Below are 27,261 nucleotides of genomic sequence, written 5' to 3'. Positions count from 1 at the left end.
ACACAAATAAATAAAATTTGAATATTGTATAGATACTGAGGAGCAACTTCAAGCAGGATAATTTGAAAGCATGAGACTAAAAATTTATGTTGTAGTGAGACCAGAAATCTGCCTTCAGTTCAATAAAACATCCCTTTAAATGAGCACAAACCAAAATGGAGAAACAAAAACACTGAACGATGTTTTTAAATTGTGTTGTTTTTTTTGATAGGTTTTATTTAATTGTAAATTTGCTGCAGTATTAAGCTCAAATTATACTTTCAGCCTGACAAGAGTAAAAAGACAAATTTAAAGTGGCGGCAAATCAAGATTCCTGAGAACCGCAGCAGGTGTCATTCACAGATTGTAACTCGCCAATACTAATTTCTGTGTGTGTTGCGTATTAATCTTTAGTGTTATGCTTCTGTGACCAACTTATGTATTACTGAAAATGTCTCATCAGTCTCGGATCTGTCCTGCGCTCCACGCGGCTGTAGATCTGTCGCCAGTCTATCGCGGCCACATCCCCCACGCCAGCCCGGGCAGGATGAGAGCGATGAGGACTGAGGAGAACAGGTTGACCGCGTTGTTGTCTAAGATGGGTTTCCCGCAGATCCGCCGGGTGGTGGCGGACTCGTAACACACCACCTTCCCGATGCTCGAGTCGAAGCCTACAGGAAGACGAAGAAGACAGTTACAGTACGTCATTTACAAAAGAACAATCTCGTTCTTCTGTTCAGGTTCAAACTGCCCACTTACTCTTGTACCAGGCTTTTAAACAAGTCATGCGACGAGACTGTACCAGGTAATGTTGCATTTTTGGTTAATGTCTTAACAGTTCTCAATAACTGCAGTTAAATTTCCGAATTCTGTGTGAAAAAGGCCTGTAGTGTAACTTTATGAAACTGTAGTTAACCAGGCACGCACATGTTAGTTTAGCCATCTGTTATTATATCCTGCAGGTCATTGATTCAGACAGTAGAGAGCAGTGCTGCACTCTGATGGACACTGAAGCTGAAACAGCTTGTTCTCTCTGCAGCGGTGGTGCAGAGATGCCTCTTAACCTGTTTGTTTTACCTTCCCCAGTGTAGCTGTATAGTCAGAGTTTAGCAGTACAGTTTATATTGTCTACATGACTGCTTGAATTTTCTTTCTGAAAGAGATTTCCATATTTTATTCTCATTTTAAATGTATAAAGAACAATTGATTCACCAGACAAGCTGCGTTTATTTCAGATCGATTACCTGCAGCGGGTTATTTAGAAATAGCAGGGAAGCTGCACCTTGCATACAATAATAAAGTTAGTCAAGAAGACATAAATTTAATCAACAGCTATTTTTGAAATTAATTCATTTCAAGTAATGTTTAGGCAAAAATTCTCTGTTCCAGCCTCTTAGATGTAAATATTTGCCGGTTATCTGTGACTGTTTTCTTTCCCACTGACATTAAGGAATGGATCCCTACAGAGAGAGACCTTTTTTTTTTAAAGAGCAAGTTTGTTAAACCAGAAACAGACGCTATAGCGCTCTCGTCAAAGCCACCAGACTCCTTTTGACAAAAATAGTAATTTTACCTCTCTGATCTGCTGCTGCCTCAATCGGTTAGTTTGTGTTATAGAATAACTTTGGTATTTTTTAACCCTTTAAAAGACCAAAGTCACACAATCAGTCTAACTGACCGATGCAGCGGTAGACCACCTCTTCTGCAAGGTAAAATTACTGTTTTTATCAATGGAGTCTGGTGGCTTTGACGAGAGCGAGATATCTCTTTTTTTTTTTAAAAAGGTCCATCTCTGTAGGGATCATTTCCATAATGTTCCATAAAACAATCTGAGCCTGTCAGCAGCAAAAGCAAGCACTTCAGAGGACATACTCTGATGGGGCGCAGTTACTCGCAAGGATTTCATTGCAGCCCTGTTTCACCGCCACTGACCAAATTAAAAAAATAGTCTCAATTAGTCACACAGACACAAAAAGATGGAACATTAAGGTCCAGGTTGAAAAGTACCTAAGTTACCATTTAATAAAAGTACATTAGATTCCCAGTCTGCTCTCACTGCCGCCTGTTCCTACCTGAGTATTGCATGTGAGCGCCCAGGAAAGAGTCCAGCATGGATCCCAACAGGCCAGCCACACCGCCATACACGACGATCGGCCACTGGGGGTCCGCCAGGTGCAGGTCCTTGACCAATAGAAGCTGTGTTAAAAAGTAAGCCGTGCCCACCGCCAGCCCGCCGAGGAAGCTGGCAACCAATCCGACGGGAGTAACTCCTCCATTTGTTCCTGGAGGAGGTTTCGTAAAAGGATGGACAGAAAATAAGAATAAGAGTTGATGCAAATAAAGAAATGCACATTTTCAGTCTATAAATCAAGTACAATAAAGTAGATTTAAGGGTAAAACTTCCCGAAAAGACTTTATTCTATACGTCAAGTCGGAACGGACACGAGGGAGCAATCTCTGGCTTCTCACCTGCTGGCACTTCCTTCCAGGTGGTGATGAGCCTAGGCCGTGATTGGCTGAGGACAGGCCCCACTTCCGACGCCCAGGTGTCCCCGGTGCTGCATGCGAGCGCGCCCAGTAGAGAGAGGCACATCCAGGAGGCAGAGTACTGCTTACTGAAGTCAATGGGCATCTCACCTGGACCCACCTTAAAGAGTTATAATCATAAACACGGCTTTATTCATTTCATTTGCATATAACAAACTATGGACGTGCATATTTAAATGTTCCAGTGAGCCGTGTGTGTTTACCTCGATCATATAAAGCAGTGCCAGCTCTGTGGGAACTCCTCCATTACAGAAGACCTGAACCCAGTTCCTCTGGCCCCCTAGCACAAAAGTTAATTAATACAATTAAATTTAGATTTTTTTAAATGGAACAAACCTTCACTCTCAGGTCTCTCACCTTCTTTGTACTCTGCGTCTATTTTCCTCTTCTCTGCCCCTCCCCAGCGGGTCAGCCTGGAGGAGGTGATGAAGAAGGCCAGCAGCGAGCAGAAGAAGCTGTAGTTGGCCATCGTCAACACAAATCCTACCAGGAGAGCTGAGAAAACACATTTCACGTTAAGAGAAACTGTCCGAATTCGCCACACAGATTTAAAAAGTACCGGTCAGTCAGACAAACAGGAGGAAATAGCGCATTTGCTATATATTGGCTATATTTCCGTTACTGAATAAGAGTCAGAGACCAAACTTGGTTGAAGTGACGTCGTTTGACTGCAGAGTTTCACCCAAACATTCAGTGTTTTGGATTTTACTTTACTTTACCTAGAAATTAGATTTGTTCCTTTTAAAGCAGTAAATAACCACAATTTCTGCATCTCTTTTAAATGTCAGCAAAACACAGTGACATCCTTCAGCATTTCTAATAACTCAAACCAGTAAGTTCCAACACTTCTTTTAACGAGTGCCCGGACTCGGTGAGATTCGACATGTGATGCCGTCGACTCCCTTTCTAAAACACGTGAGTTGTTATGGATAACTAATTGATTCATTTTGGCTGTTTTGGCCACAAAGACGTGTTCTGTCCTCGTCTGTTCCTTGAGGGAAGGACGTCAACCAAAAATAAAAGGATTAAGTCACATTTCTAACATCATCAAAGAAAATTAGAATGAACTCGTTTGTGAGATTGAAATTCATCAAAAAAGGTTATTTTGTTTTCTGTTACAGTTAGTTACAATGCCGTGACATTTCCCACTTTGTGTGGCTTTCTTGCAGTTTTATTTCACTTGCAGATGATTTTGCTTTTAGCCTCTCGTTAACTGCAACTTTTGAACATTATCCAAAAGACTTGAGTGGAGATAATTGTTCAGCACTAACACATAATACGAGCTGTAATTGGGAGTAAACCTAATATAATTTGAGAAATCGGGACACTTTAATGATAGTTGGGGGAGTTCGAGGCTCTGATTGGGCCATTTTGTGTCACTCAAATCTGGCAACGCCGGTCAGGAGATGTGTGGCATTAATGGATTCTGATTAGGGCGGCCGAATAAATGGAAAACATCGTGAAAGTCCTGAAATTAGAGACTGAAATGATTCGTTTATAGACGCTTGAAGAGATGTTTTTGTTGGAGCTGTGAATGGTTTTGATTTTCAGAGATGCTGCTCTTCTCAGAAGCCTGGACAGATTCAGGGAAGCGATTTTAAATAACGACAAAGCGTTGAATTCACTGTCCTGATAAAGGATGTATTTCTGATTAGATGAGGGTTCACGGCTACTTTATGCCATTAAATCCAGCTGAATACAGGTCTTTATCCTGCAAACACGACAGGGAAAATAGTAGACATTCGTAAATTGAAACTTTTGACAGACATAGAACTCTTGATTTTAAAAAGGTCAGGCAAATCCCCCTTTTCTTTCCAAAAATCTATTGTGCAAAGTACAGTACACAGTCTGTGTATCTGTGGTTAACCATCCAGACCAATTAACAATTAGAGAAAAACAGTAATGCAACCTTGAAACATGTCCTATATATAAACATAATTTTAAGTTCATTATCCCTTATATCAGAACCTGCATCACCTACGTTCAAAAGTATGCTTCGGTATTTTTAAACCTGGAACATACTCTCACATATTTTGGAAAATGAATAGTAGGTACAAAAAGTTTTGGAATCCAGCAAACTGGCTGCAATGTATTCCTTTGGGGCAACTAAAACTACGCCCACAAAAACGTCATGTAAAGGATCCCTACGAGGGACTCCTATTGACACCCGTTGTTTTTAACAGGAACCTGAAGTCTCGCTAAAGGACAAGGCGAGTTGATGCAGGAAGATGACGGAGGAATACGAGGGAGATGAGTCCGTTGTGTTGGAGTAACGCTAGTAAAAAAAAGCATTGTTAGACTCCGAAGGAAGACGTTACAGCCAGTTCCCGGCTGCTGGCTGAAGCATCTACCGCACAGATTCTGGACTTTTTTTTTACTCATTTCAACACAAAAATGAAACAGTAACTAGATTAAATCACAATAAAAGGACACCTGCTGTATTTTTTTAGTCCAGCAACTCTTGCGCTCCATCCATCCATCCAAATCACTGGCAGACCTCCAGCTGTAAGAGTCTGGAGTGAAAATATAAAACTTTATTTCTATTATTTAAATTGCCTCCTCTTCTCAGGATCATGGAGTAAAGATTTCTTCTCTTTTCCCTCTAACTTAATACAACGTATTTTTGAATGTAAGTGATACAGATGGGATGATTACCACACCTGCCATTACAGAGCTTGTCAGCCTGTCGAGTGGTTTCCACTTTTCAAACAATCTGACCTGATGTAGATCCATATATGATTGAAACATTGTTCTGATCTGCGGATAATTTGGATGATATTCGTGTAATTAGTCTCCCTCAGCTTCATGCTCTGTGTCATGGACTTTACAAACTCTTGACAAAATCCGGGACTTTTCCTTCTCATTTACAAAAACTGTTTTCATGTCTGGCAGCAGTGTAACAGCCAGCAACTGATATTTTGATGTAAAGATAATCAGAAGAAATCCAGCCTGAGACATCAAAATAACAAGGAGGAAATATCTAACTCTGCTTTTACATTCCCGTTGGCAGCTTTTCATGTTTAGCTGCTGCAGACCGTCACTTTCAGCAGTTAAAATAATTTGCTAATTAACAATAATTGTGTGAGTAACTTCATGACAGAACCAAATTAAACTTCCCTCACAAAGATCATCTATGAGGAAAGAAGCCCCACTCTGTTGGAACAACAGACACACTGATTGTAGAGCGGTGTTACGGAGCGATACGTCTTCTCTCTAGCTGATGGCATCGCGTCAAAGTCCATTCATCCGTAGTTAATACAAACACTCACCGGCCAGGGCTCCCGTGCGGTCCAGACTGCGTCTCTTCAGCGCTCTGAGCGTCAGCACAAGGGGAACCAAGATGGAGAACAGCCATCGCCAAGGTGACACAGGCTGCAGTGTGCCTGTAAACACAGACATAATCACGACAAGACCTCTTACAGTAAGCTCCTCAAACTGTTTCCTTACATAAGAGAAAATACAGTCAATCTGGTTTGCTCTGCTGACAGAACTGCAGACTGTTTTTGAATGTCAAACTATGACAAACCGCCGTTCAAATGAAGGATTTATTGACGTCACACTCAACCACAAGGAAAGGCCGAACTGGACAAAGTGATGATGCTACATGATGAATAATAGGAAAGTGACCACACATAATGTTAACTGAGCCTGAAGACTGATGAATTTAAGGTGGTATTCAGACAAGAGATTTGGTTTCACTCCCTTCCTCTTTAAAGACACGTTTCAGAAAACACTCCAAAGATTTTAATGCAACCACAGAGAGGCATCTTAACATTAAATCAAAACTTACACACTGAACATTTAACACTAGTTTTTAAGTTTTAGTGGCATCTAGTGGTGCATTCAGGTACTCCTCGGATGGTCCCATTTTTCGATTTGTGAAGTCGTTTCTTCTGACTTCAGTGTGTGTTCATGTGCTCTTAAGTCTGGATGTGGAATCAACATTACTACAAAGATGTGTTGGATTAACATTGTCAGAGCATCTAAACAACACGCAGACATCTAGTTCACTCTACGTGGACAGCAAACTAACATGTTTGCAAAATATGTACATGTGATTTTGCACGAATCAAAGTTACTGTATACTTCTTTATGTCACATGTACACTTTTTCTCTTTTTGCAATAAAGTTTTATGGAGATAAAAAAAGATTCTGATTATTCCGACACCACATGAATGCACCATTAGGACAAACGCTCCGTAGAGCAGTTTGTCCATTTGAGCTACCGTAGGAACATGGCGCAGCAACATGACAACATCCTTGTAAGAGGACCTGCGGTGTATGTAGATATAAACGGCTCATTGTAAGGTAATAAAAAAATAACGGTTCATTACGTAAGGTCTTTATACACCAATGAAAACATGTTTATGGATATTATATTGCATTTCTGTCAACAGATCCGCCTAAATATTACACACTGGACCTTTAACATTCCTCCAGACAGGCAGCTCACCGTAGAAGGTACTGATGGCGAGGGAGATGACCCAGAAGAAGAGGGAGAGTGCCAGAGTGGCACACAGCACGATCATATCAGTCATCATCTTCACGTATTCCTTCATGAGCACCGCATTGTCAGAGTTCATGCTGACAGACAGCCCGAGCTGCAGGACAGGAGACAAATTCAGTTAGATCAGTGTTTGGATGTTACTTTGCTGTCACTCCTTAGAGGAATTGTGTCATGAAATAATTTTAATGGCCACAACGGTGTTGAAATTTGTGTTAAAACGGCAGGTGGGCTAGATCTGCCTGCAAGGTGACCAGGGGGAGAATCCAACATGCAACACAGTGACTGGACTAAAAAAACAAGTGTTTAAGATGAGAACCAGGGCTGGGCGATGTGGCCAAAAATGTTATCACTATAAAAAAAACTTCATATCATTCGAAATTCGATAATTATCAGGATAAATGTTTCTATCAAGTTTTTGCTCCTGAGCAAAAGTTAAAGAAACCAGAAGGTTAATTGTAGTTTTAAACTTTTCTTTATGGTCAGAACGTCACAAACACTTGTTGCCAATCAGCGGATGACTTCACAAATCTCAGGGAGAACATTCAAAACAATCTTTTTTAACAATATGATTAGTAAATCTTTTTTCAGTCCCTTTTCCTCAACAAAATAAAGATTTTAATAGAAAAATTAAGTGCTAATTTGTTCGTAATTCAAATGAATTAAACCAAATATTTATTGACGATATATTGAACATTTATTATATTGTTATTGAGGAAAATTATATTGCGATAATTATCATTATGTAAATATGCACCAGTAAAATTCAGTAAAATCTTTTTTCAATCGTGACATTGTGAAAGGGGTCGATCATTTTGATGAACCTACAGAGAATAAATCGCCTGAATCTGCCGCCCCTCTTGGCTTTACAGAGCTTTATAGCGAGTGGATTTTATTGAAAAAGCTTTAAATACACACTTCATTTGTCCAACTCAGACTGCTGAAGCCTCATATTAAATTCAGATTAACCTTACAATGTATTTGTCCCCCATCACTTACACTGAAAGTGCATTAAGAAAGGGAAACTCTTTTAATGACTTGTGAACAGGAGGAAAGATTACAGCAAGCAAAACCTGTTTCTGTGTTCGTATAGGCACATGACCGTATTAGGACAGACCTGAAAATATGCAAATGAACATATCCTCAAATTTTGTTAGTAGGATTTAAGTAAAGGTGAACCAAAGAAGCTTAAAGTCAAGGGCGACTGGACTTGGTTGAAGATACTAGAAGACTAGGGGTCATCAGAACCCTGTATCAGCCTGTGGATACCCTAAATGGACCTTTGTGAAAACCGCCACAAGATCCAAGAAGAAGACCAAAACTACAGGGGAGGAAAAGAAGGTCAAACGCAACAACACTGTGATTCCATACTGGAGTATCAGAGAAACTCAGGAGGATTTTCAACAAACACAACATCCCTGTGTTTTTTAAACCCAAGAACACACTAAGACAGATGCTGGTCCACCCCAAAGACCGCACACCCAAACACAAGAAAAGCAATCTAGTGTATGCGGTCCAATGCAGTGAGGAATGCACAGACCTGTATATTGGGGAGACTAAACAACCACTACACAAACGCATGGCTCAACACAGAAGGGCCAACTCCTCAGGTCAAGACTCTGCAGTCTACTTACATCTGAAGGACAGAGGACACTCGTTTGAGGACCACCAGGTGCACATTTTAGACAGAGAAGATGGATGGTTTGAAAGAGGAGGGGGGTCTACGCCACCACTTATCCCCCCACTTACAATGCTGTCCTTTCATCACTTCCCAGGAAACTGAATAAACGTAACCTATTGGCCTCAGGTGAAGATACCAACGATGGTCGTTCAGTCTTGACAACTGTCGTTATCACAGCCAGGAGCACTAACAAACCAGCGGTATCTACGATCCTAGCTAACGATCCTACAGAGGTTAAATAGCTGAGTTTCCCCTACCAGTCAGTCAGAACTGAAGAAGTCTCTTGGGTGACAGACGAAACGTCTTCTAGTATCTTCAACCAAGTCCAGTTGCCCTTGACTTTAACCTTCTTTGGATAACAATGACCTGGATGACTGAGAACCTTCACAGACAAGTACAGGTGAAGGTAAAAGGGTGGATTTGACATCACCTTTTTGTGCACATCATTAGAAAAAAAATTAATTGCACTCCACCCGTGAGTTCCCACTATGTTTTAGAATAGACTTCAAAATGTTACTGGTTAGTTTTAAAGCTCTTCTTGGCCTTATATCTCTGACCTTTTAGTCCCACCAGCACGTACCTTGAGATCCTCAGGCAAAGGTCTGTTATCCAGAGGCCCGACTTAAAACTAAAGGGGACATAGCGTTTGAAGCTCTGAAACAGCCTGCCCGAGGAAATCAGTGCCACTTCTTTTACACATACTCTTATAGGAGAGCCTTTCCAGATTTTAGATGATTTACTGTAAGAATGTACTGTAACTGTAAGATTCTTCCTGCTTTTACCGTGTATCCTGTCATCTGTTTTATTGTCTTTCCTTCTGTCAAAGCACTTTGTAACATGGTTTTGAAAAGTGCTCTATAAATAAAGATTATTAGTATTATTAGTATTATTATTATTATTATTATTATATGTCCTAATATGCTGCTCATACAGCTGAGTGGCTTTGGTTCATTCTTCCACAGATGAAAACAAGAAGCTGCACGTTTAACAAGATATTAGTGCGTGCTGGAGGGCTGCAGATATTATACATAACAATTTAACTTAAAACTAATTTAAGCCCTTACTTTAATTACACCTGCTGTATGTAAGTTAAGTGAACTCACCAGTCACCTCCGGAGACATCATGAGCTAAATTTAATAATTATTAATAATATTTCCACCTCAGACGACTGCACATTTCTCCCTTGAAAAGCTGTCTGAAAGAGGTCGCTTTCTCCTAACAATTATATTATATAATTTTATGAGTCAGGAAGATAATAAAACCAAATCACTACTTCGCCGAGTGGCTCCGTGTTAAACAGACACCGGAGGGGAAACATTTGATAAACGGACCGACTTCTGCAAACAACAGTTCTTAAAGGCACAGTAACTAAAACTAAAGTCAAACCATAGACGTGATTAAAAGTTTGAAAATAAAAGTTGTTTGCTTTTTTCTATAAACTTAACTTTTCCATAAAAAGCAGAGAAAGTCAGACCCTTAAAAATAACTCATTTTAAATAAGTCCACATGAAGATATTACAAAGATACTAAATTTAAACAGATATTTCTCCAGTATGTTCTGGGATGAAGTTGCTCTACAGATTATAGAGTAATTTTATTAGAGTATTTCTGCATTGTGCTTTGCTATTTTATTGCTTATGTAAAGGATAAGAGTACTTCTACCAACTGCTGCTGTGGACATGACGTGGTTAGCTTAGCTTAGCATAAAGACTGGAAGCCGGTAGAAACAGCTAGCCTGGCTCTGAGTCGAACGCATAAACCTTTCAAACTCTCTAAAGCTTAGTGATTAACATGTTGTAACTTGTTTGTTTGATTTGTACATAGTTCCCAGAGTCCTGTTAAACTATTCATTTAATTCTGGACATGCATAGTCGCGAGACAAACTTTACACTTAAAGCCACACAGTTAGGATCCAAGACTTTTACTCTTTTGTTTTGGGTTGTAATAAACACTGCAGGAAATAGGGCTTTAAATGTGTGTTTTGTTTAAATATGTAATACAGTTTGTACTTTAAAATCACCCACCTCTTCAGATAAGTCTTCAAAGTCAAAGAATATTACATTTCACCTGCTGTTATTTGCTAGTTTTATGGTCTTATGTATCCATCTATTTTTAATGTGCTAAATGTACTAGTTTTATTGTAAAGTGTCTTCGAGTGTCCTCAAAAGCGCTATAAAATGTGTTATTACTGCTTGGTCTAAAAGACACAGGGTGAAATAAGCGCTGCAGCTGAGACACATGCTCTTCCTCTGATAGTCAAGTAGCGCACAAAGTAATCTGTCACCATCACATGGGAAAGGACTTTCTTCCTGAAAGCAAGCACAAACAGAGCACTGTCTCAAACCGCCGTCCTCTTCCACACAAACACAGCCTCTGTTATTTCAGTGTCCAAAATCCTTTAGCGGGACTATCTCATCAGATTATAAAGATTCAAAGAGTTTAAAAAAAATGCATCACAGTGTGATTTTATTGTGTGTTGGGCATGAAAGGGAAAAAGGATCAGTTACACTGGCTATTCATTTCATTAGTCCCCTGGCCTCTTGCCCTTATGGGAATCCCCGCCGCCAAGAATTGTTATGCTTTTGGTACAAGAAAATACATCCATGGTTAGGTGGCAGTAATACATAAAACTGCTTTTGCTTAGTAAGCAGATAGTCTCACTGATGGCTTGATATTTGACAAAATACAGTGAATATTTACTTGGATTGTTGCACTGTTCAGTGTGATTTCTTTATTCACAACATTATCTGTAAACACACAAGCTATCATAACCCCGAACAAAAATAGACACAAGGAAGAGGTTAAGCTGGGACACAAAAACTTCTAAAAGAGGGCACGGTTGCACTCTAATATTGAGGACATTGGAAAGAGCACACAAAGCCAAAAGTCCTCATGCTTGGGACCAAAACGTGTGTGATAGGTTTGACTTTACTAATGTTTCAGTTCAGCAGCACAAGGTGAAGTTCTGCCTGGAGGTCAATTCAATCTATGCCTCAGAGTCACTTCAACTCAGCAACTACCTCATCAACAGAGGCCTCCACACAGTTCTCTACACCAGAGGAGGACAGCCAAGCAGCAGCTAATGTTAGCCCATTGGCTGACACACTGAACTTTGTGCAAGGTGTAGTAGCCTTTGTCATAAGAGACTCCTCAAAATGAATGCATCTGCTCTTCCTATGCTACTCTCGTGGACACACTGAAGAGCAAAAACAGTGTTAACAGGGAAACATTATTGTATTTATCTTTTTAAATTTTTTTTATAATAATCAGAGTGATTCTTCATCTGTCTAATGTTTTTAAAAGTATAACCAATCCAAACTACCGCTGAAAATGTATTTTGTCATTGTAATAATGAGATTCAAATCCCCTGACAACATCATATCATCGATATATCTTACTTTCTAGTCCTTGCCTTGTTAAACTTGTCCACCAACTGCACATAGATCCAATTTAAAGACTTAAAATTAAGTTTTAAAACTATGCTAACATTAATTTTTTTCCAGTTCACACACTGTAATAAGACACTGACTGAGATTATGTCTGTACACAAACCCTGCACTATTTGTGTCCAATGTGAAATTCTTGACACCTGACCTGCACTGTGTGGCAACGCTTGGCTCAAAGATAAACAAGGCTATGGTTCAACACCAAAAGTGACAGCCACGGTGGAGATTAAAATCTTAAACAACGTTATCGCCTAAAAATCTGTGACATTTACTAAAATTACTACAAACCACGAACACGCACACAAGGAAGAGAGATGATCTGACTTACAGAGCAGGGAGGACCGGTGGAAGATCAGAGTAGTTTGTGCTCATTGTAGCAGTTGACATTTTTTTTAAGGGGATCAGAGATCCACCCCTGGAGGGGGTGGAGGGAGAGAGAGAGAGAGAGAGAGAGAGAGACACTTGACAGCATGCACATGTCAAAGACTCACGGAAAATCCATCCATCCATCGTCAACCGCTTATCCTGCGAACAGTCTCATTCATTTTGTGTTCACTGAAGTTTCAATAATAGAAAAAAATTAATACATTATTTGAATAATAATAATAATAATAATTGCTTTATTTGTAAAGTACTTTTCAAAAGAGTGCTTTACAACAATCAATGTAAAACATGTCAACTCAAAATTAGTATCACACAGTGGTTTAGGATAATGAACATATAAAACATAAACAAGTCGATATAGAAATAAGGGAAAATTAGTGTATTTCGGACACTTGGTGGCAGTCATAAGATGTGCAGGATTGTACAGTATATGTAAGGGCATAGGTGACAGGAAATGGTAGGGACAGGTAGGCGGAGCGCACACAGTTCTCACCGGACCAGAATAGACTAATGAGCTAAAACTGAATCACTTTGGCTTTGTGATTAACATTTTCCACTGTTTTATGACATTTTAAAGACTAAACTGCTGCTCAATTGATGTTGTGTTAAGAACAGAAGTGTCGTATGTATCCAACATAAAATCATGTTTAAGCTCTTGGGTAATTGAATATCAATAAACTCATTGTAAAGGAGTTTAGCCAGGAGGGTGGTTGAAAACCCCTTCATGTGTATGTGTATATCTGTACAAAGGAATATATGTGTGTATGAGGTTAAGGAGAGGAACATGTGATCGATAAGATGATGTGAAGTATAAGTCAAACTTGAGTGAAAGCATGTGCTTCCTGTTATGTTGCAGGAAATGTGTGTGTTTGTAAAGTGCAAAGGTGAAAGTAGATTAGTATCCCTGCCTTCGTCGCTGGATATTGATCTCCTCCCGCCTTCAGCTTCATGCATCCCTGAACACGTCTGAATGGTGTAGAGAGAAATTAGAAACACCTGACATCATGTATAGCAAATTGTTTATTTAAATGCTGTAAAATCACACAGAATACGAACATACACGTAAGAACAGACTTTATGCCTGTAAAGCCTTTTCATCCTCTGACTTAAGTGTTGGCCATGAAAAGACCAGATGCGGATAAGCTTCTGGTAAGCTCTTTCGGTTGCCCCCTGGTGTACTTTTCCAGGACGTGCAGGCACTCTTCAGCAGCGTCAAATCATTGTGAATCAGTATTTCATCCTTTTCAGGTTAATGGTAAGAGCTTCAACATTTTTCCCCTATGCACAGCAGATCCAGAGGCTGTGAAAACATTCACAGATGTGGCTTTAAGCTGAAGTTGTTCTTTTCATTTTAATGGCTCTTCCTGGTCCTTTGATAGGCAAGCAAAGCAGCCATTTCAGCCTCTGCTCTTAGACATGCAGACGAGGTTGTGCAAACATCTGAATCGTGTTTTCCACAGCTTTTGGTTTGATTTATTGTTATTTGGTATTGATATACTGCCACGTGACAGTATCTCAACCTGGCCATTAGAAGATAAATGCTCTTTTCCCCTTTTCTTATCCTCACGAAATTCACTTTCTTTCCCTGGCAGAGCTTCTGGGGCCATTCAACATTATGAGTTAGCTCTGATGGAGGCCTGCTTGGAGGGTTGCTGTTTTCTGTTAATGCTTGTGAACTATGAATAATGTTTTTCTTGTTCATCAGATGGGATTAAAGGCATCATTGATTTCTGCAATGCAATGGCCAGTGTAAATGACACATTATGGTTAAAGCTAAAACACCCAGAATTCAGTCCTGCTTGCTTCAATACCATCGTTACCCTGTTGTAGTTTTTAAGGACTGTATCCATTCTACATCAACTCTACCAGTACTCATTATTAATATTAGTATTTAATTCTCTTCTACTATTTATCACGACACTTCTGCGATAAATAGTAGTAAATACTGTACATATCTACACTCCTTACATTTATGTGTAAATTTGTATCCATTCCATTTGACCATTTCTGTTAATTCTGTAAAATACTGTCAATTTTAGATTTGTATATTTCGTTATATTGTCTGATTTCTATTATTATTTCCATTCCTTAATATCTTGAAACGCAAAGCGAGCAACTGTTACAAAGAATTTACCCTCGGGGATCAGTAAAATATTTCAGACACGACTGCATCCTCTGCCGAACGTGTTCATTTTGGTACTCTTGGCTTGCCGTAGTGTTTACATCCAACATAGCACCGGGCGGTTAGCCAGTTAGCTGGATACACGCAACGTTTTAAACATTATTATTGTTTTTAAGTACAAATTTAAGGCAATTACCGATCGCTTTATGGCGGGCTATGATTTGCCGAGCTGTTTAAAGTCGTTAAAGTGTGAGCTTTGTTAGAGAAAATGAGCTTTTCTTACCTAGACGTTAGACTGTCACTTTGCTAGCACGGTTAGCTAACCGTTAGCAGCGGGTCAGTTTGCGGGGAGTGTGATGGAGGCGGAGGAGCTGCGGCCCGTTCCCCGGGAGAGGGCCATCCTGGAGAGCTTCTTCACGCAGCTCGGCATGTTTTCTTTCGACAGGGCTAAGGACTACGTGGAGAAGGAGAAGGACAACAGCAAGAGCGCCGGGGCCATCTGGGCCGCTCTGCTGGCCGCGCTGGCTCACCTGGCCGCCGCGGAGAAGGCGTATCACAACATGACATTCCTGGGACAGAAGATGGGTAACGTTCATAATATGCTGCACAGGTGGGAGACACCTGAAACACCTGTTTGTTAAAGTCTGAAACGTTTGCTCTGCTGGTGTGTCTTTCTTTGTATCCGGTGTAACGTTATGTTATGTATAATAGGCTACAGCTTTTGATCATAGACATTATAAAAAGTCTAGTCTAGTCCAGTTGTTTTCATTTTTACAAGCTTTCTATATGTTTTGTTTGTAAAATCTTCATTTGTTTGGTAACTGTCGCTGTCAGATACCTCTAGTAGAGTAAAAAGTACAGTAAAGTATTTCCCTTTTGAGATGTAGTAGTAGTATTAAGTAGGATGAAAAGAGAATACTCAAGTAATGTACAAGTACGTCAAATTTGTACTTTATTTTCCTTAATTCAATTTAGTTTACCTTAAATCACCTCTGTGGATGCTTTATATGTTATTACATGACTAATGTGGCTTTACTAATGCCTTAAAAATATATACACATTTTTAAAAATTGATATTTTCTCTAAGCCCCTTAAACAAACTAGGTAGGCTAGTGTAAAGAGGTTAAACTCACTTTGTTTCTCCTCTGAAATGTGTCTGAAACATCATTTTATAGCCCTACACATAAAAATAGTTACCTACCTTAACTTAAAATGTGTGAGATTGAGGCACACGGACAGCTCCATACATAAAGCACCAGGTGGAGCTGTAGCACATGGCGATACACTGTCCAAAGCAAAAGGCTGATTTTTATTTCTAAGCAGCAGTGTTCCTCTCTCTCTCTCTCTCTCTCCCCGCAGGCGGCCAGTCCTTCTTCAGCCGCAAGGACTCCATCCGAACCATCTACACCTCCCTGTACAACGAGCTCAGGAAAGTGGTGACGATGGGGCGTCACAGCCAGCCGGGCTCCGCCTCTTACCTGGAGGACCTGCTGTCGCACCTGTCAGAGCAGCTCTGCCACTTCACCCAGGCCCGCATGGAGATGGCAGACCTGTATGAGAAAATGCACTCGCTGGGCAGCCAGAAGAGCATCAACTCCGAGGAGATGCTCACCACGCTGGAGGCCGTACTGCACAAATACAGCACCAAGTGCGTACCTCTGTTTACTGTCTTATTCCTGGCAGTGGTGGAAAATAACATTACATTTACATTTACATTTACTCATTGGCAGACACTTTTATCCAAAGCGACTTACATTTGAGGAACAACATACAAGCATCAACAGAGCATCAAATACAGATCTACAACTGACAATACATACTAGTAAGAGCAGCAATAAGTACTAGTAAGAGCTCATAGTATATATCACATCAATGGGGTAAATACCTAGAGAAGGAAGTAAGAGTTAGCAAAAAGATGAGATGAGTCAAGAGCTTCTTGAAGTTAGAGAGGGACGCCCCTTCTCTGATGGCGTGTGGTAGCTTGTTCCACCATCGTGGTGTCACATCGTAGCCGGGACTGAGATCGCTTTGTGTGAAGGGATGGCAGAGCCAGGCGGCGTTCGTTGAAGGAGCGTAGCGGCCGAGAAGGAACGTGAGTTTGTATTATGGAGTTTAGGTAGATGGTGCAGACCCAGTAGTCACTCTGTATGCAAACATTAGTGACTTGAATTTGATTCTGGAGGCCACAGGGAGCCAGTGGAGTCACTGAGTAACGGAGTGACATGAGTGTTTTTGGGCTGATCAAAAACCAGACGTGCTGCTGCGTTCTGAACCATTTGTAAGGGTTTCACCGCACAAGCTGGAAGACCTGCTAGGAGGGCATTGCAATAGTCGATGCGAGAGCATTGTATAGAGCAAAGCGGCACGACCGAGAGACAGAAGCTACATGGTCTGAAAAGGACACCCAAGTTTCTCACCACCCTGGTTGGAGTGATGGTTGCCGAGTCAATTTGTAGTTTGATGTTATGATGGATAGATTGCTTGGCTGGAATGACCAAGAGTTCAGTGCACATTAATGCAAGTACTGTACTTAAGTACAATACTTGAGTATTTCATTTTTTGCAACTTTATACATATACTCCAGTACATCTCAGAGGGAAACATTGTACTTTTTTTAATTTACTACATTTATTTAATACCTGAAGTTATTAGCTATTATTTATATTATTATAAAAAAATTAAAATTAAATTATATTTCCCAAAATTTTATTTTTCGTAATCTTAGTGCAGCAACCTGCGCCATTATTTGTTGTTTCAAGCTACATACACTTTTACATTAAAAAAAAAAAAAAAAATTCAATTAAAAACATTTATTGCAATGACAGTTTTTAGAATACAATCATAATAAGACACCATTGAAGAAGTATTTTTGTTTTCCACATAATAAGTACTTCTTCATTTGATACTTTAAGTATATTTTGCTGACTTACTTATGCTTTTGTGTGCAGGACTTTCTCCGTGAAGTATTTTTTCCATCACGGCTGGTTTGGCCTGAATGGTTAGTAGTGAGGAACTTTGAAAAGCGAGAATGACATATTGGGGTTGGAGGAGGAAAACTTCCTGCTTAACCCAGCAAACGCAGGATTCCACCTTTTTCCCCAGAGACAAGTCAGCGAAAAATGTGTCCTGCGACTGTAGCAGGAACACAAACTGCACGGTTGAGCTGTTGACTGAGCTGCAGCAGGTCGCAGTACGACACATCACTAATTTGACCGTGCGCTGAAGGGTGAAGGTGATGCTCTCCTTGGCAGACCTGGTGAAATACCACATAGAGAGTGTGTGTTTGTGTGTAGCTGAACTCACTCTGACATCCAAACTTAATTGTATTCTCAGCACAACAAAGAGACGGCTGCTTTCAGGTCACTACAAACTAGGTCAGCTACTGTCTTTCATTTCTTTGCTTGTGTTCCTGTTTAACTACTAACCTCCTTTTTCCTCGCACCTTCAGGTTCCACCATCCCATCCTGGGCCGCGTGGAGGAGGGCTTCCAGACGGAGTTGGACGTGGTGACCCAGTTACTGCGCTGCCAGGCCCAGGTTTCGGAGTGGAGTTTCCTGCCCGCTCTGCTCAGCCTGCACGAGGCCAACTCCAAGCTCACCGCCTGGGGTCAGCTTTTCCAGCGGCAGAAAGAGACCCGCAAGCATCTCTTTGGAGGTCAGTCCCAGAAAGCCGTGCAGCCTCCGCACCTGTATTTGTGGCTGCAGCGCTTCCAGGCGGTGCTCCTCGCCAAGTTCAGCTTCTACTTCCATGAAGCACTGAGCCGGCAAACGGCCCCCGCCGACATGAGAGCCTTGACCGCTCGCACCACACCGGACTACCACGGCAAGATAAGCGCCTTCATCCGCAAACACGACGCCAGCAACGTGTCTCTGGTGTTTGACAACCGTGGCTCTGAAAGCTTCCAAGGTCACGGCTACCACCACCCACACTCATATCGGGAAGCCCCAAAGGGCGTGGAGCAGTTCCCCGCCGTAGTGTCCCTGCCGTCTGGAGAGCGGCCGCTCACGCACTGGCCAAACGTCATCATGATGATGGGAGACCGCGCCTCTGAGCTCAACACTCTGGACAAGGTGGTGCACTTCTACGACGATAAAGTCCAGAGCACCTACTACCTGACGCGGCCCGAGCCTCACTTCACTCTGGTGGTTATCTTTGATGGCAGGAAGTCAGAGAAGGATCTGCACATCGCCGCGTTCCTGCAGGAGATCTCAGGCTCACTGCGGAACTCCAAACCCTTCAGCACCCTCAAACCTGGGTCAAAAGGCTGAGCACGCACAAAGCATGTGCTCTAACGGGCAAAGATTATGATAGTCAAATCATTTCCCACTGGTAACTAAGATGCTTAAATGTTGCATCATCTCTTTCGTAAACTGTTTTCTGTGGTCCAACCAGCTGTATTTTGTTGCTTTGAATCTCCTTTCGCCAAAAAATATTACAGACCAAAGAAATGGCCCAATTCAACTGCTGTGAATCTCTTTTACTCTGATTCTTAGGCCATGAAAGTACGACAAACAGAACGCTGCTAACGTTGAAAGCCTTTATTTAAAATGTGTTAAATATTTTAATTATTTTGCATCGTTTTAACATGTTTACTTTTTATTAGCTAATATTTGCTGTGCTTGATACAATTTAAATAAAGCTTTGAGATGACTGCACAATGCACATCCTGCCTCACTTCCTGAACACCAAGTGTCATTATTACAGAAAGGTTGTGTATATCCACACACAATTGTTTTTACGAGTGGGGGCGGCATGAATTTTAATCAACTTTCAAAAGACAGAAAGAGTTTTAGGAAACCAATGATTTACAGAACACACCTGGAGGTTTATTGAGTGTTCCAACAAAACATTTAGCGACATTTCATTTAAAAGAAAGGTTCGATCAGTTAATGACTTGAATGCTAATTTATTCCGATTTATCTATAATATAAATACAACACATTGATACAATCCATTTGGCTATATGAGCTCATCTTTAGGGAAGCTCAGTTTTCAAATACAGCAACACTAACAGACAAAAACCATTTCCTTTATTATGAAACACATTCAAAGAAACCTCCCTTTGAGTTAAAATGCACCAACATGTTATGATGCTACATGCCAAGTACACAATCCTATACATCAAAGTGCAATGTCACAATGGGTTAATGCTTGAATTCATAATTCAGTAATCTACTAAACACTTTTATGATTATTTCATTCAGAGTGCTGCTGCTCTTCGTTCAGGACATGCGTGAGTGGATTCACAACTCCCCAAAAAAGACAAGGATTTAAAAAAAGGCACTTTCACATACACACACACACACACACACACACAAAGATGTGCATCCATAGCCCATCTCAGCACGTCACGTTAATTTTAATCACCACACTCACTCACATCAGTTACCAGCCCTGTTGGAGGCCACATTCAGTGTGCTGTTCAAGTGTTGTTGTTTTTTTGGGCGTTTACACACAAGAGCCCCACCCTGTTAGCTTATTGTGAATTTAAGGTTAACTAGTGACTTCAGTGACTTCACAAGCAGGTAAACCATTATTCTGACACACCCGCGCACACCCGCACACACACACACACACAGAAAGTAGCATGCTTTTTTGCACTCGCACCGTTTTCCCCAAACTTGCTCTTGCGTGTTCTGGCACTCAAGGCAGGCATGAATTATCTATCATCTATCACTATTCTAGTGCTTCTGCACTTACAAGGGAGCAGAACAAGGGCAGGCAAGCAGGGCACACACTCGTCTTGCACACACACGCACATACACAAACAAGAACAAAATCATACACCCACCCCCGTCCTAGAAAAAAGTTCTGTCCAAGCTCCCTCCACCACTCAACCATCGCACCCTGTTTGAAGCTCCGGTCTGGGCGTAGGTTTCCCCTCCGAGAACACAAGAAGGCTGTTAAAAGAGTTTAGCGAGTCGCCGCAGCAGCTCACTGAACATTCAATAGATGGCTGAACAGTCGTATAATACTGGAAACATTCAGTAAATAGTTGGTTAAATAATGTGAGTTTGGTGTCACTGACGACCTCAAGAGGCGTTTCGTGGTTTGAGGTGTAAGTGAGCTTAGCAGCTGAACCGAGTGAAAAATAAAAAAATAAATTATAAGTCACACAGACGTTGTTGAACCGTTGTCGCCTTCACTCTGCCGTGTCCTCGTCCTTTTCACACGGAGTCTCTCGTTACAGATACAGCAGCCGATCGGGATAGTTTTTAAGAAAACACCAGCCTTTTTGGTGATAGGCTCCTCAGCTAGCGCAGGCCTATCTTCATGACATTACAGCCAACATTCACGTCACTGAAACTACATTTTACTGGAGCTGAACTACACTCCACAAGTCTCTTTGACTATGGTCTCATATACAGGACAGGATGCTCTGCCTATGCTCGTTCCTGTGTCTCTTTATCAGCAGTTCTTTTAGCTAACCTTTGATAAATGCTTCAATACATGGAGAAAGTAAACTCCTACACACCAAGAGAGTACACACCAACCTGACAACACATAAATATCATGGCATATCATATCATAGTTCATGTCATATATTATAGTTTAGTACTACATTAAAACCCTTTTTGTCTGTCCTACCCTTTCTACCCTCATGTTGATTATACACATTTAGCAGTACCCTGATCTCCACTTCAGGCCCATTTTTGGCCTGGGTAGGCCTGATTTGGCCGTTCATCGGCCTAGTTTGGCTCACATGGTGCAGGATTTGTCCAGCGGCGGGGGCAGAGGCGGGGTGCTGCTCTTGGGTGGGACAATAGGTTTAGGCCTGAGGGCGGGGGGCCGCAGCGGAGTCCCGATGCGGGCAGCTGCCACAGGTTTGAAGGAGCCCAGGGTGTCAGGGGAAGGGTTGGCCGGTCTGGGAGGTCCGGGCGGAGGTCCGGGGAGCGGGCTCATGGGGCTTAGAGGACTGAGGGGGCTCGGGGTGCCGGGAGTCCCGGGAGTGCCGGGGGTTCCCGGTGTGCCCGGAGTGCTGGGGGTGCTGTGGGGGCTTGGAGACTCGGAGGAGCAGGTGGTGACAGGGCCGTTCTTCACCTGCTCCAGAGTGTCCAGCACCACGTCAGGAGCCGGCCGGCAGCCCTGCCGCTCCAGCTGCCTCAACTCCCCCAGAGCCACAGTCACCGTCTCCTCAATGTCCTGGAGGCAGAAAGAGGACGATTAAGCAGAAAGACATGCAGCCTCACCGGAAAAACTAAAATTTAAACCTGCAATAACTGGAGAGCGGAAACAAGTTGACTCAAGACTACGTACCCATAAAATTAAGTCCATACACAAATATTGCCATGAAATAGGGAAAATAATTGTACTTTTGATATGATCATGTCACGTGTGGGAGAATGTTTGTTATACTTAATTTAACTAACATACTCTTGCTGTTGATGATATGCTATGACCTTTTAAATAAAAGAAGCCTAACCAGAAACGGGTCTCAAATTAGGTTTTTACAACTTCACAACTGCATCCGTGTGTGTTTGTGTACCTGCGCTAGCATGTCGGGGTCCAGCGCTCTGGAGCCGAAGCCATGCTGCCCGCTGCTCGAGCGTCGGATGGGCGTGTCCTCCGGCCTCCGCAGCGAATCATGTCGGCTCACTGTCATGGTCACGGCGGCAGCAGAGCGGCGGCGGCGCTCCGGGCTATCGAGGGGTGGGGTCATACCCTGACCCCGTCCCAGCAGCAGCTCCCTGGGACTGAAGTGGCCCGTCACCGGTGGGGAGCTTCGCTCCATCACCCCTCCGTTCCCGTGGCAGTGGCTTTCAGAGCGGCCGAGGGGGCGGCGGAATAAACCGTCGGTTCGCTTCCTCCTGTGGCTGTGTTCAGAAAGTACAAACACTGCTAGCTCAGGTTCACAGTAACTCATAAATGACTCTGGAAAGAAGAATTACTCTGGCTGCAGTGAATGTCCTCCTTGCTACACATGTAGAAAAGATAAAGTGAAGGATGAATTAGGTTTAAGCCGTACATTTTCTAAAGGTTTTAATGGTCTGGCAGAAGAAACAAAGGAAGCTCCCTCTTATTATAACATTACAAACATAAACAATTGATCGAGGCTAATGAATTGTTAAAGTATAATGGGTTCACCTGTTTATAAATATTAATAATTTCTCGGCCCCTCAGATTTATCTTGTGACCCTTTGGAGGGGCCCAACCCCTAGGTTGAGAACCACTGGACTAAACTAGCCTAATGTATATAAATGTGTGAAAACTAGTTAACTGTACATAAAATAGTTTAAACTAGCTAACTACATAAAGTAGTTAAAATAGCTAACTGTACATGAAGTAATTAAAACTAACTGTATAAAATAGTTAAAAATAGTTAACTGCACATAAAGTACTTAAAACTAGTTAATTGTACATACTGTGTATAAAGTAGTTAAACTAAAAAACTATAAATAGTTAAACTAATTAACACTATATAAAGTAATTAAACTAGCTCTACGTAGAGCAACTAAAACAGTAAAATGCTGATATAACACTGATGCGTCAGTATTTACAATCTAATAATGTCAGATAAGATGAGATAATAAATACTTATATTTTAAGTAAATTTAGCTTATAATACTTAAAGTACAGTTTTCTGCAAAAAGAGAACATTTAATTTTATTTAATTTAAAACTAATAATATACTAATAACATTGTTGTATCGGTGCATTTACTTAAGTAAAGGTGATGGACACCCGTGTCTCCCCCATGTATTATCTCACCACACTTGGATTCCCATCTCAGGCATTTGGCCAGACGTGTATTGTTAGGAATGACTGAGTGAAAGTGAAAGGTGTCTGGTGTCTGGAAACGAGTCACATGAGAAACCGCAGTGACAACAGCCTGATGAAATTCACAGATATTTTTAGAGGTGAGAGAACATGCTGGGGAATGGGTTTAACATTCACGGCAGCTGAAAGAATCCTTTCTCCTCTTGTGATAATGGAGGCTGTCTTACATGACGGACCTGTTATAGGTCTCTGGCGGTCTGATGTCGGTGGGGGAGCTCAGTTCGCTCCTGGACCTCTTGTCGTCGGTGCTGCTGCTTCCACCGTCACTGTCCGCTTTCTGACTGAGCGTATCTGACATGGCGTCGCCCCTAAAGACACCGGACACACACTCTCAATCAGGACAAATCACTCTGGAAACAGGAGAGCTGAACTAACAGAACAGACCAATCATCAATTAACTGATCAATAGCATGTGCTTAGTGACTCCCTCAGTCCAATAAGTCTGCTAATCAACAAGGTGCGCAATCCAGTGACCAACAAATCCACCCAAATAAATCACTGCAGCTTGTCAATTAATCAAATGGGAAACTTACGTCAACAAGAACTTAAGTTTCCTGGTGAGCAGATTTAATAATAAAAGTCTTTTAAAGCTTAAAATCTGTTCGTCAAAAAAAGTGATATTTTCTAAAACACAAAACAACATTATTAGATTTCTTCATGACCTAACTGCATATACAGTACAGTAAATAAATCTTTACGTTTTACAGATGTAGCTGTACACCCGAACAAGTATGGATGCGTTAATGTTATTGGATAGTTTGGGCATTATTTTAAGGTTAAAATTAGGAAAACGGATGTACAGCCAAAAACTAGGTAAAAAAATACACATTTTTTTCAATATGTAGATAATAAAAATAAACATACATTTTTAAATTAAATGTTTTAGTTTTTGATTATTTGTAAAAGGATGACAGATACATTCAGTTACAAACAAATACTTGCATAGCTAGGGCTGAACGATTATCGAAATCGAAATTGCGATTTGAAATAATACGATTCTCACGAATCGAATCGTGAAGACGTTGATTAAAATGTAGGTTAATTATACAGCGCATCTGACCCGTTTTAAACAGTCATGCAGTTACAGATTCATGCCGTTGTTATCCTTAACACGTGTTGTTAATTTGTCATTTTGTGTGCTTCAACTATGGATAACAGGACTCTGTGAGCACGTTCCGCTCTCTGCAAGCTAATGTTACATAGCCACATGGAGCATTTCAGAATAAGAGCATTTTGCCCGTCTGATTTTGCTGACTTGTTCAGATTTTGTTGAACAGTTGTCCTTGATTTTTGTGCTTCTACTAAGTAGCTATGTAGTGAAATTGTTTGTTTTTTGTCTGTTTTGTTTATTGTTGATGTACGATCGGGAGTCTGCAAAGGGTGTTTTATTTTGAAAATTGACCGGATTCTCTATGCCGTTCTGTGTCTGACTTCCTGTCTGGTTCATCTGCTTTCTGCTTCTTGATGCGGCTTCGGTCAAAAATAGACTGGCAGTGAATATTGAACTTTACCAAAACTTACCAAAAAAAATTGCTAATCGAATCGTAATCTGGCAGAAATATCGCAATTAGTTTTTTCCCCAAATCGTTCAGCCCTATTGCATACAAACATTGACAAACATATTTTATAATCAATGCTATATTTTGTTAATACGTCATACTGTTTTATTATATTATATACTGCATTATAAGGTGAATGTTTTCATCATCTTACATTTAGGGCATTTAGCAGATGCTTTTGTCCAAAGCAACGTATATTAATATTATTAATATTAATATTAATATTACAACAAGGGTTGTTTTTCTAACTAGTTTTTGGCTGATCTTGTACACTTTGTAGTTCTTTAGAAACTCAAATCTAAAATAATATAATAAATCGCACACTAAAATGACTTTACTGTGACTTTATTAGGAACAAACAATGCTAATTTTACCTGTAGCTTCTTCAGATTTGATAGAAATTCATATGGGTCACATGACTAATAATCCCAGTCTTAATTTTTTCAAAGCGTTGATTTGAGAGATGAGACACTAGGTCCCCAGCTGCAGCACAGAAAGTGTATCTGTCTAAAGATATTGTCAGTTGTTTACAGTAAATGGTGTCAAATGGTATAATTCTTGCAACTCTGTGTAATATTAACCATGCAAAATGTAATTGTGTGTAATATTATTATATTACTATATTTATTATATAGTCATGTTTGATAAATGTTCACCAATTTTACAACACTTTCAAAATGATGTAATAATTAGTCATGTGACCCCTAACCCCATTTCTTTTGAGCCTGTCAACTCGGGATGTATAAAGCATTGAGAAAACAAATCTCAAGGATGCGTGCTGGTGGGACGTTTTTATCCTTCCTAGACCTGCAGAGATTTACTCGGAGTCCAAATAATAATATCTTTAGCTCAGCAAGTGATCCTAACGTGACCTGGTGATGTTACCCTTAAAGAAGGAAAATTTACATTTATCATGTTGGTGCTCATGTAATTTTGCTGAGCAAACCTGAAGAAGCGGCAGGCGGAATAACATGAATCACAGTAAAGTCATTTTGTGCGTCTACAACACTGGAGCTGAGGTGAAGCATGTTTTAGGCTCCTGGGAATCAACATCACAGCACTGCTCCATGCAATATAGCTTATTTCTGTTTACCATTTACCAGCAGAAGGGAGCTGCAAACTGCACTTCATTTTACAACCCTTTTATAATATGATCTGCCTTGTACCTCGTAGGTTAATTTAGATTTTCATGTAAGATGTTCCTGCGACCGACCAGCACCTGACTGCAACTACCAGTTGTGCATGAGGAGTTCTGTTCACTGTAATAATATAATGATGTTAATACATCCATACTTCTTCTGGTATCTACACAGTGTGTATAAAATGTAAAAATTTATTTAATATTATCATACATTGGTATTAACAACGGAGCTCTAGGGTACAGAGAAACAAGATATATCAGGCTTTGGATACACTATACTTGTGAGTAGGATACATTAATTTTGGGATTTTTTATGGGATTTGTTGACAATAAGAAAAAGGTAGAATATCATGAAACTTATACTTTAATCTACCAAACCCAACGTATTAAAATTAAAGGGACACAAATAAAAAACATATAAATCAAAGGTGCGTGGGTGTACAGATCTTTTCTAGCGGTGCACTCGCCTGTCCTTCACCACGATGTACTGATGAGGCACCAGGCCGTGGTTGCCGTTGAGCCGCCCCTCCCACCAGTCATGTGACGCTCGCTGGAAGAGCTGCAGGGACGCTCCCTTCTTGAAGGAGAGCTCGCGGCCCGACCGGCCCACGTAGTCGAACCTCGCCACCGCCTCCACACCCTCACTCTCTGCCAGAGAAAGAGAAGGGGAGGTGGAGGGGTGTAGATAAGAGCCAGACGTGGAAATAGAGGTGAACCTGAACTTGTCAATCAACTGTCTCTGCGGCTTTGTTCCTCCTGCATCTCGACCAATCAGAAAAAAAAAAAAAAAAAAGCATTGAAAAACGTTAAGGGCTTAATTCAGATAGAGAGAACAGGGAGGAGGGGAGGGCGGGTGGGGTGTTGAGAAGCAAGGGAGGGTGGGGGGTGGGGGGTGGGTGTCTCTCTATGGCTGCTGTTGCCATAGCAACCTCTTTCCACCAGGACACAGAGGGATGGGAGTGTGGGCGATTGTGTGAAGGTCAGGGGTCATGCGTACCCTCGTCGCTGGTCTGGGTCTCGGTGCCGCCGTCGGGCTCGGCCTCCTCCAACGCCCCCGGCTCGCTGAACGGACTCTCGCTGCGGGAGGCAGGGGGGGGGGGGGGGGGGGGGGGGGGGAGAG

At 41.3% G+C, this 27,261-nt stretch overlaps 3 protein-coding genes across 7 annotated transcripts in view; 1 reads left to right on the top strand and 2 right to left on the bottom strand.

Annotated features, from left to right (window-relative positions):
- Positions 1 to 182: 182 nt before the first annotated feature.
- tmem19 (transmembrane protein 19) lies at positions 183 to 15,188 on the bottom strand. 3 transcript variants are annotated; one of them, XM_046038872.1, is made up of 8 exons: positions 14,948 to 15,188; positions 6,980 to 7,127; positions 5,796 to 5,909; positions 2,884 to 3,021; positions 2,730 to 2,806; positions 2,449 to 2,626; positions 2,052 to 2,261; positions 183 to 650 (listed from the first exon to the last, which is right to left on the bottom strand). In XM_046038872.1, exons 2-8 carry the CDS (start codon positions 7,107 to 7,109, stop codon positions 490 to 492), a joined length of 1,008 nt encoding a protein of 335 aa, XP_045894828.1. In that variant the 5' UTR covers positions 7,110 to 7,127; positions 14,948 to 15,188; the 3' UTR covers positions 183 to 489. The 3 variants fall into 3 exon arrangements, with proteins under 3 accessions (XP_045894828.1, XP_045894830.1, XP_045894827.1); XM_046038874.1 differs by lacking the exon at positions 14,948 to 15,188 and adding an exon at positions 12,487 to 12,545; XM_046038871.1 differs by lacking the exon at positions 14,948 to 15,188 and adding an exon at positions 9,815 to 10,018.
- On the top strand, positions 14,743 to 19,326 carry kics2 (KICSTOR subunit 2). The gene is made up of 3 exons (XM_046038870.1): positions 14,743 to 15,249; positions 16,024 to 16,312; positions 18,113 to 19,326. Exons 1-3 carry the CDS (start codon positions 15,021 to 15,023, stop codon positions 18,930 to 18,932), a joined length of 1,338 nt encoding a protein of 445 aa, XP_045894826.1. The 5' UTR covers positions 14,743 to 15,020; the 3' UTR covers positions 18,933 to 19,326.
- Positions 19,327 to 19,406: 80 nt separating this feature from the next.
- Positions 19,407 to 27,261, bottom strand: part of LOC123963746 (SLIT-ROBO Rho GTPase-activating protein 1-like) — a 40,263-nt gene continuing 32,408 nt past the window's right edge. The window contains exons 19-23 of one of the 3 annotated variants that reach the window (XM_046040787.1): positions 27,139 to 27,218; positions 26,609 to 26,897; positions 23,618 to 23,749; positions 22,151 to 22,478; positions 19,407 to 21,807 (exon numbers count right to left, since the gene is read on the bottom strand). In XM_046040787.1, coding sequence (XP_045896743.1) covers positions 21,364 to 21,807; positions 22,151 to 22,478; positions 23,618 to 23,749; positions 26,609 to 26,897; positions 27,139 to 27,218 — 1,273 coding nt within the window. In that variant the 3' untranslated portion in view covers positions 19,407 to 21,363. Of the gene's footprint in view, positions 21,808 to 22,150; positions 22,479 to 23,608; positions 23,750 to 26,608; positions 26,898 to 27,138; positions 27,219 to 27,261 lie in introns of all 3 variants that reach the window. The other 2 variants (XM_046040789.1, XM_046040790.1) reach the window with 2 other exon arrangements.

Source organism: Micropterus dolomieu, linkage group LG23, assembly GCF_021292245.1.
Source record: "Micropterus dolomieu isolate WLL.071019.BEF.003 ecotype Adirondacks linkage group LG23, ASM2129224v1, whole genome shotgun sequence".
Taxonomy (NCBI): Eukaryota; Metazoa; Chordata; class Actinopteri; order Centrarchiformes; family Centrarchidae; genus Micropterus; species Micropterus dolomieu.
Note: the sequence above shows the minus strand (reverse complement) of the source record. Positions and strands in the feature narration are given on the sequence as shown.

What these genes read in the sequence shown, in the direction of transcription:
- tmem19 (XM_046038872.1), bottom strand. Translation starts at nt 7,109, where the DNA reads ATGAACTCTGACAATGCGGTGCTCATGAAGGAATACGTGAAGATGATG. An exon ending in CGCCATCAGTACCTTCTACG is followed by an intron (nt 5,910 to 6,979) that starts GTGAGCTGCCTG and finishes CTGTGTTTACAG; the next exon opens with GCACACTGCAGCCTGTGTCA. An exon ending in CTGGAAGGAAGTGCCAGCAG is followed by an intron (nt 2,262 to 2,448) that starts GTGAGAAGCCAG and finishes AACCTCCTCCAG; the next exon opens with GAACAAATGGAGGAGTTACT.
- kics2 (XM_046038870.1), top strand. Translation starts at nt 15,021, where the DNA reads ATGGAGGCGGAGGAGCTGCGGCCCGTTCCCCGGGAGAGGGCCATCCTG. An exon ending in ATTCCTGGGACAGAAGATGG is followed by an intron (nt 15,250 to 16,023) that starts GTAACGTTCATA and finishes CTCTCCCCGCAG; the next exon opens with GCGGCCAGTCCTTCTTCAGC. An exon ending in CTGCACAAATACAGCACCAA is followed by an intron (nt 16,313 to 18,112) that starts GTGCGTACCTCT and finishes TCGCACCTTCAG; the next exon opens with GTTCCACCATCCCATCCTGG.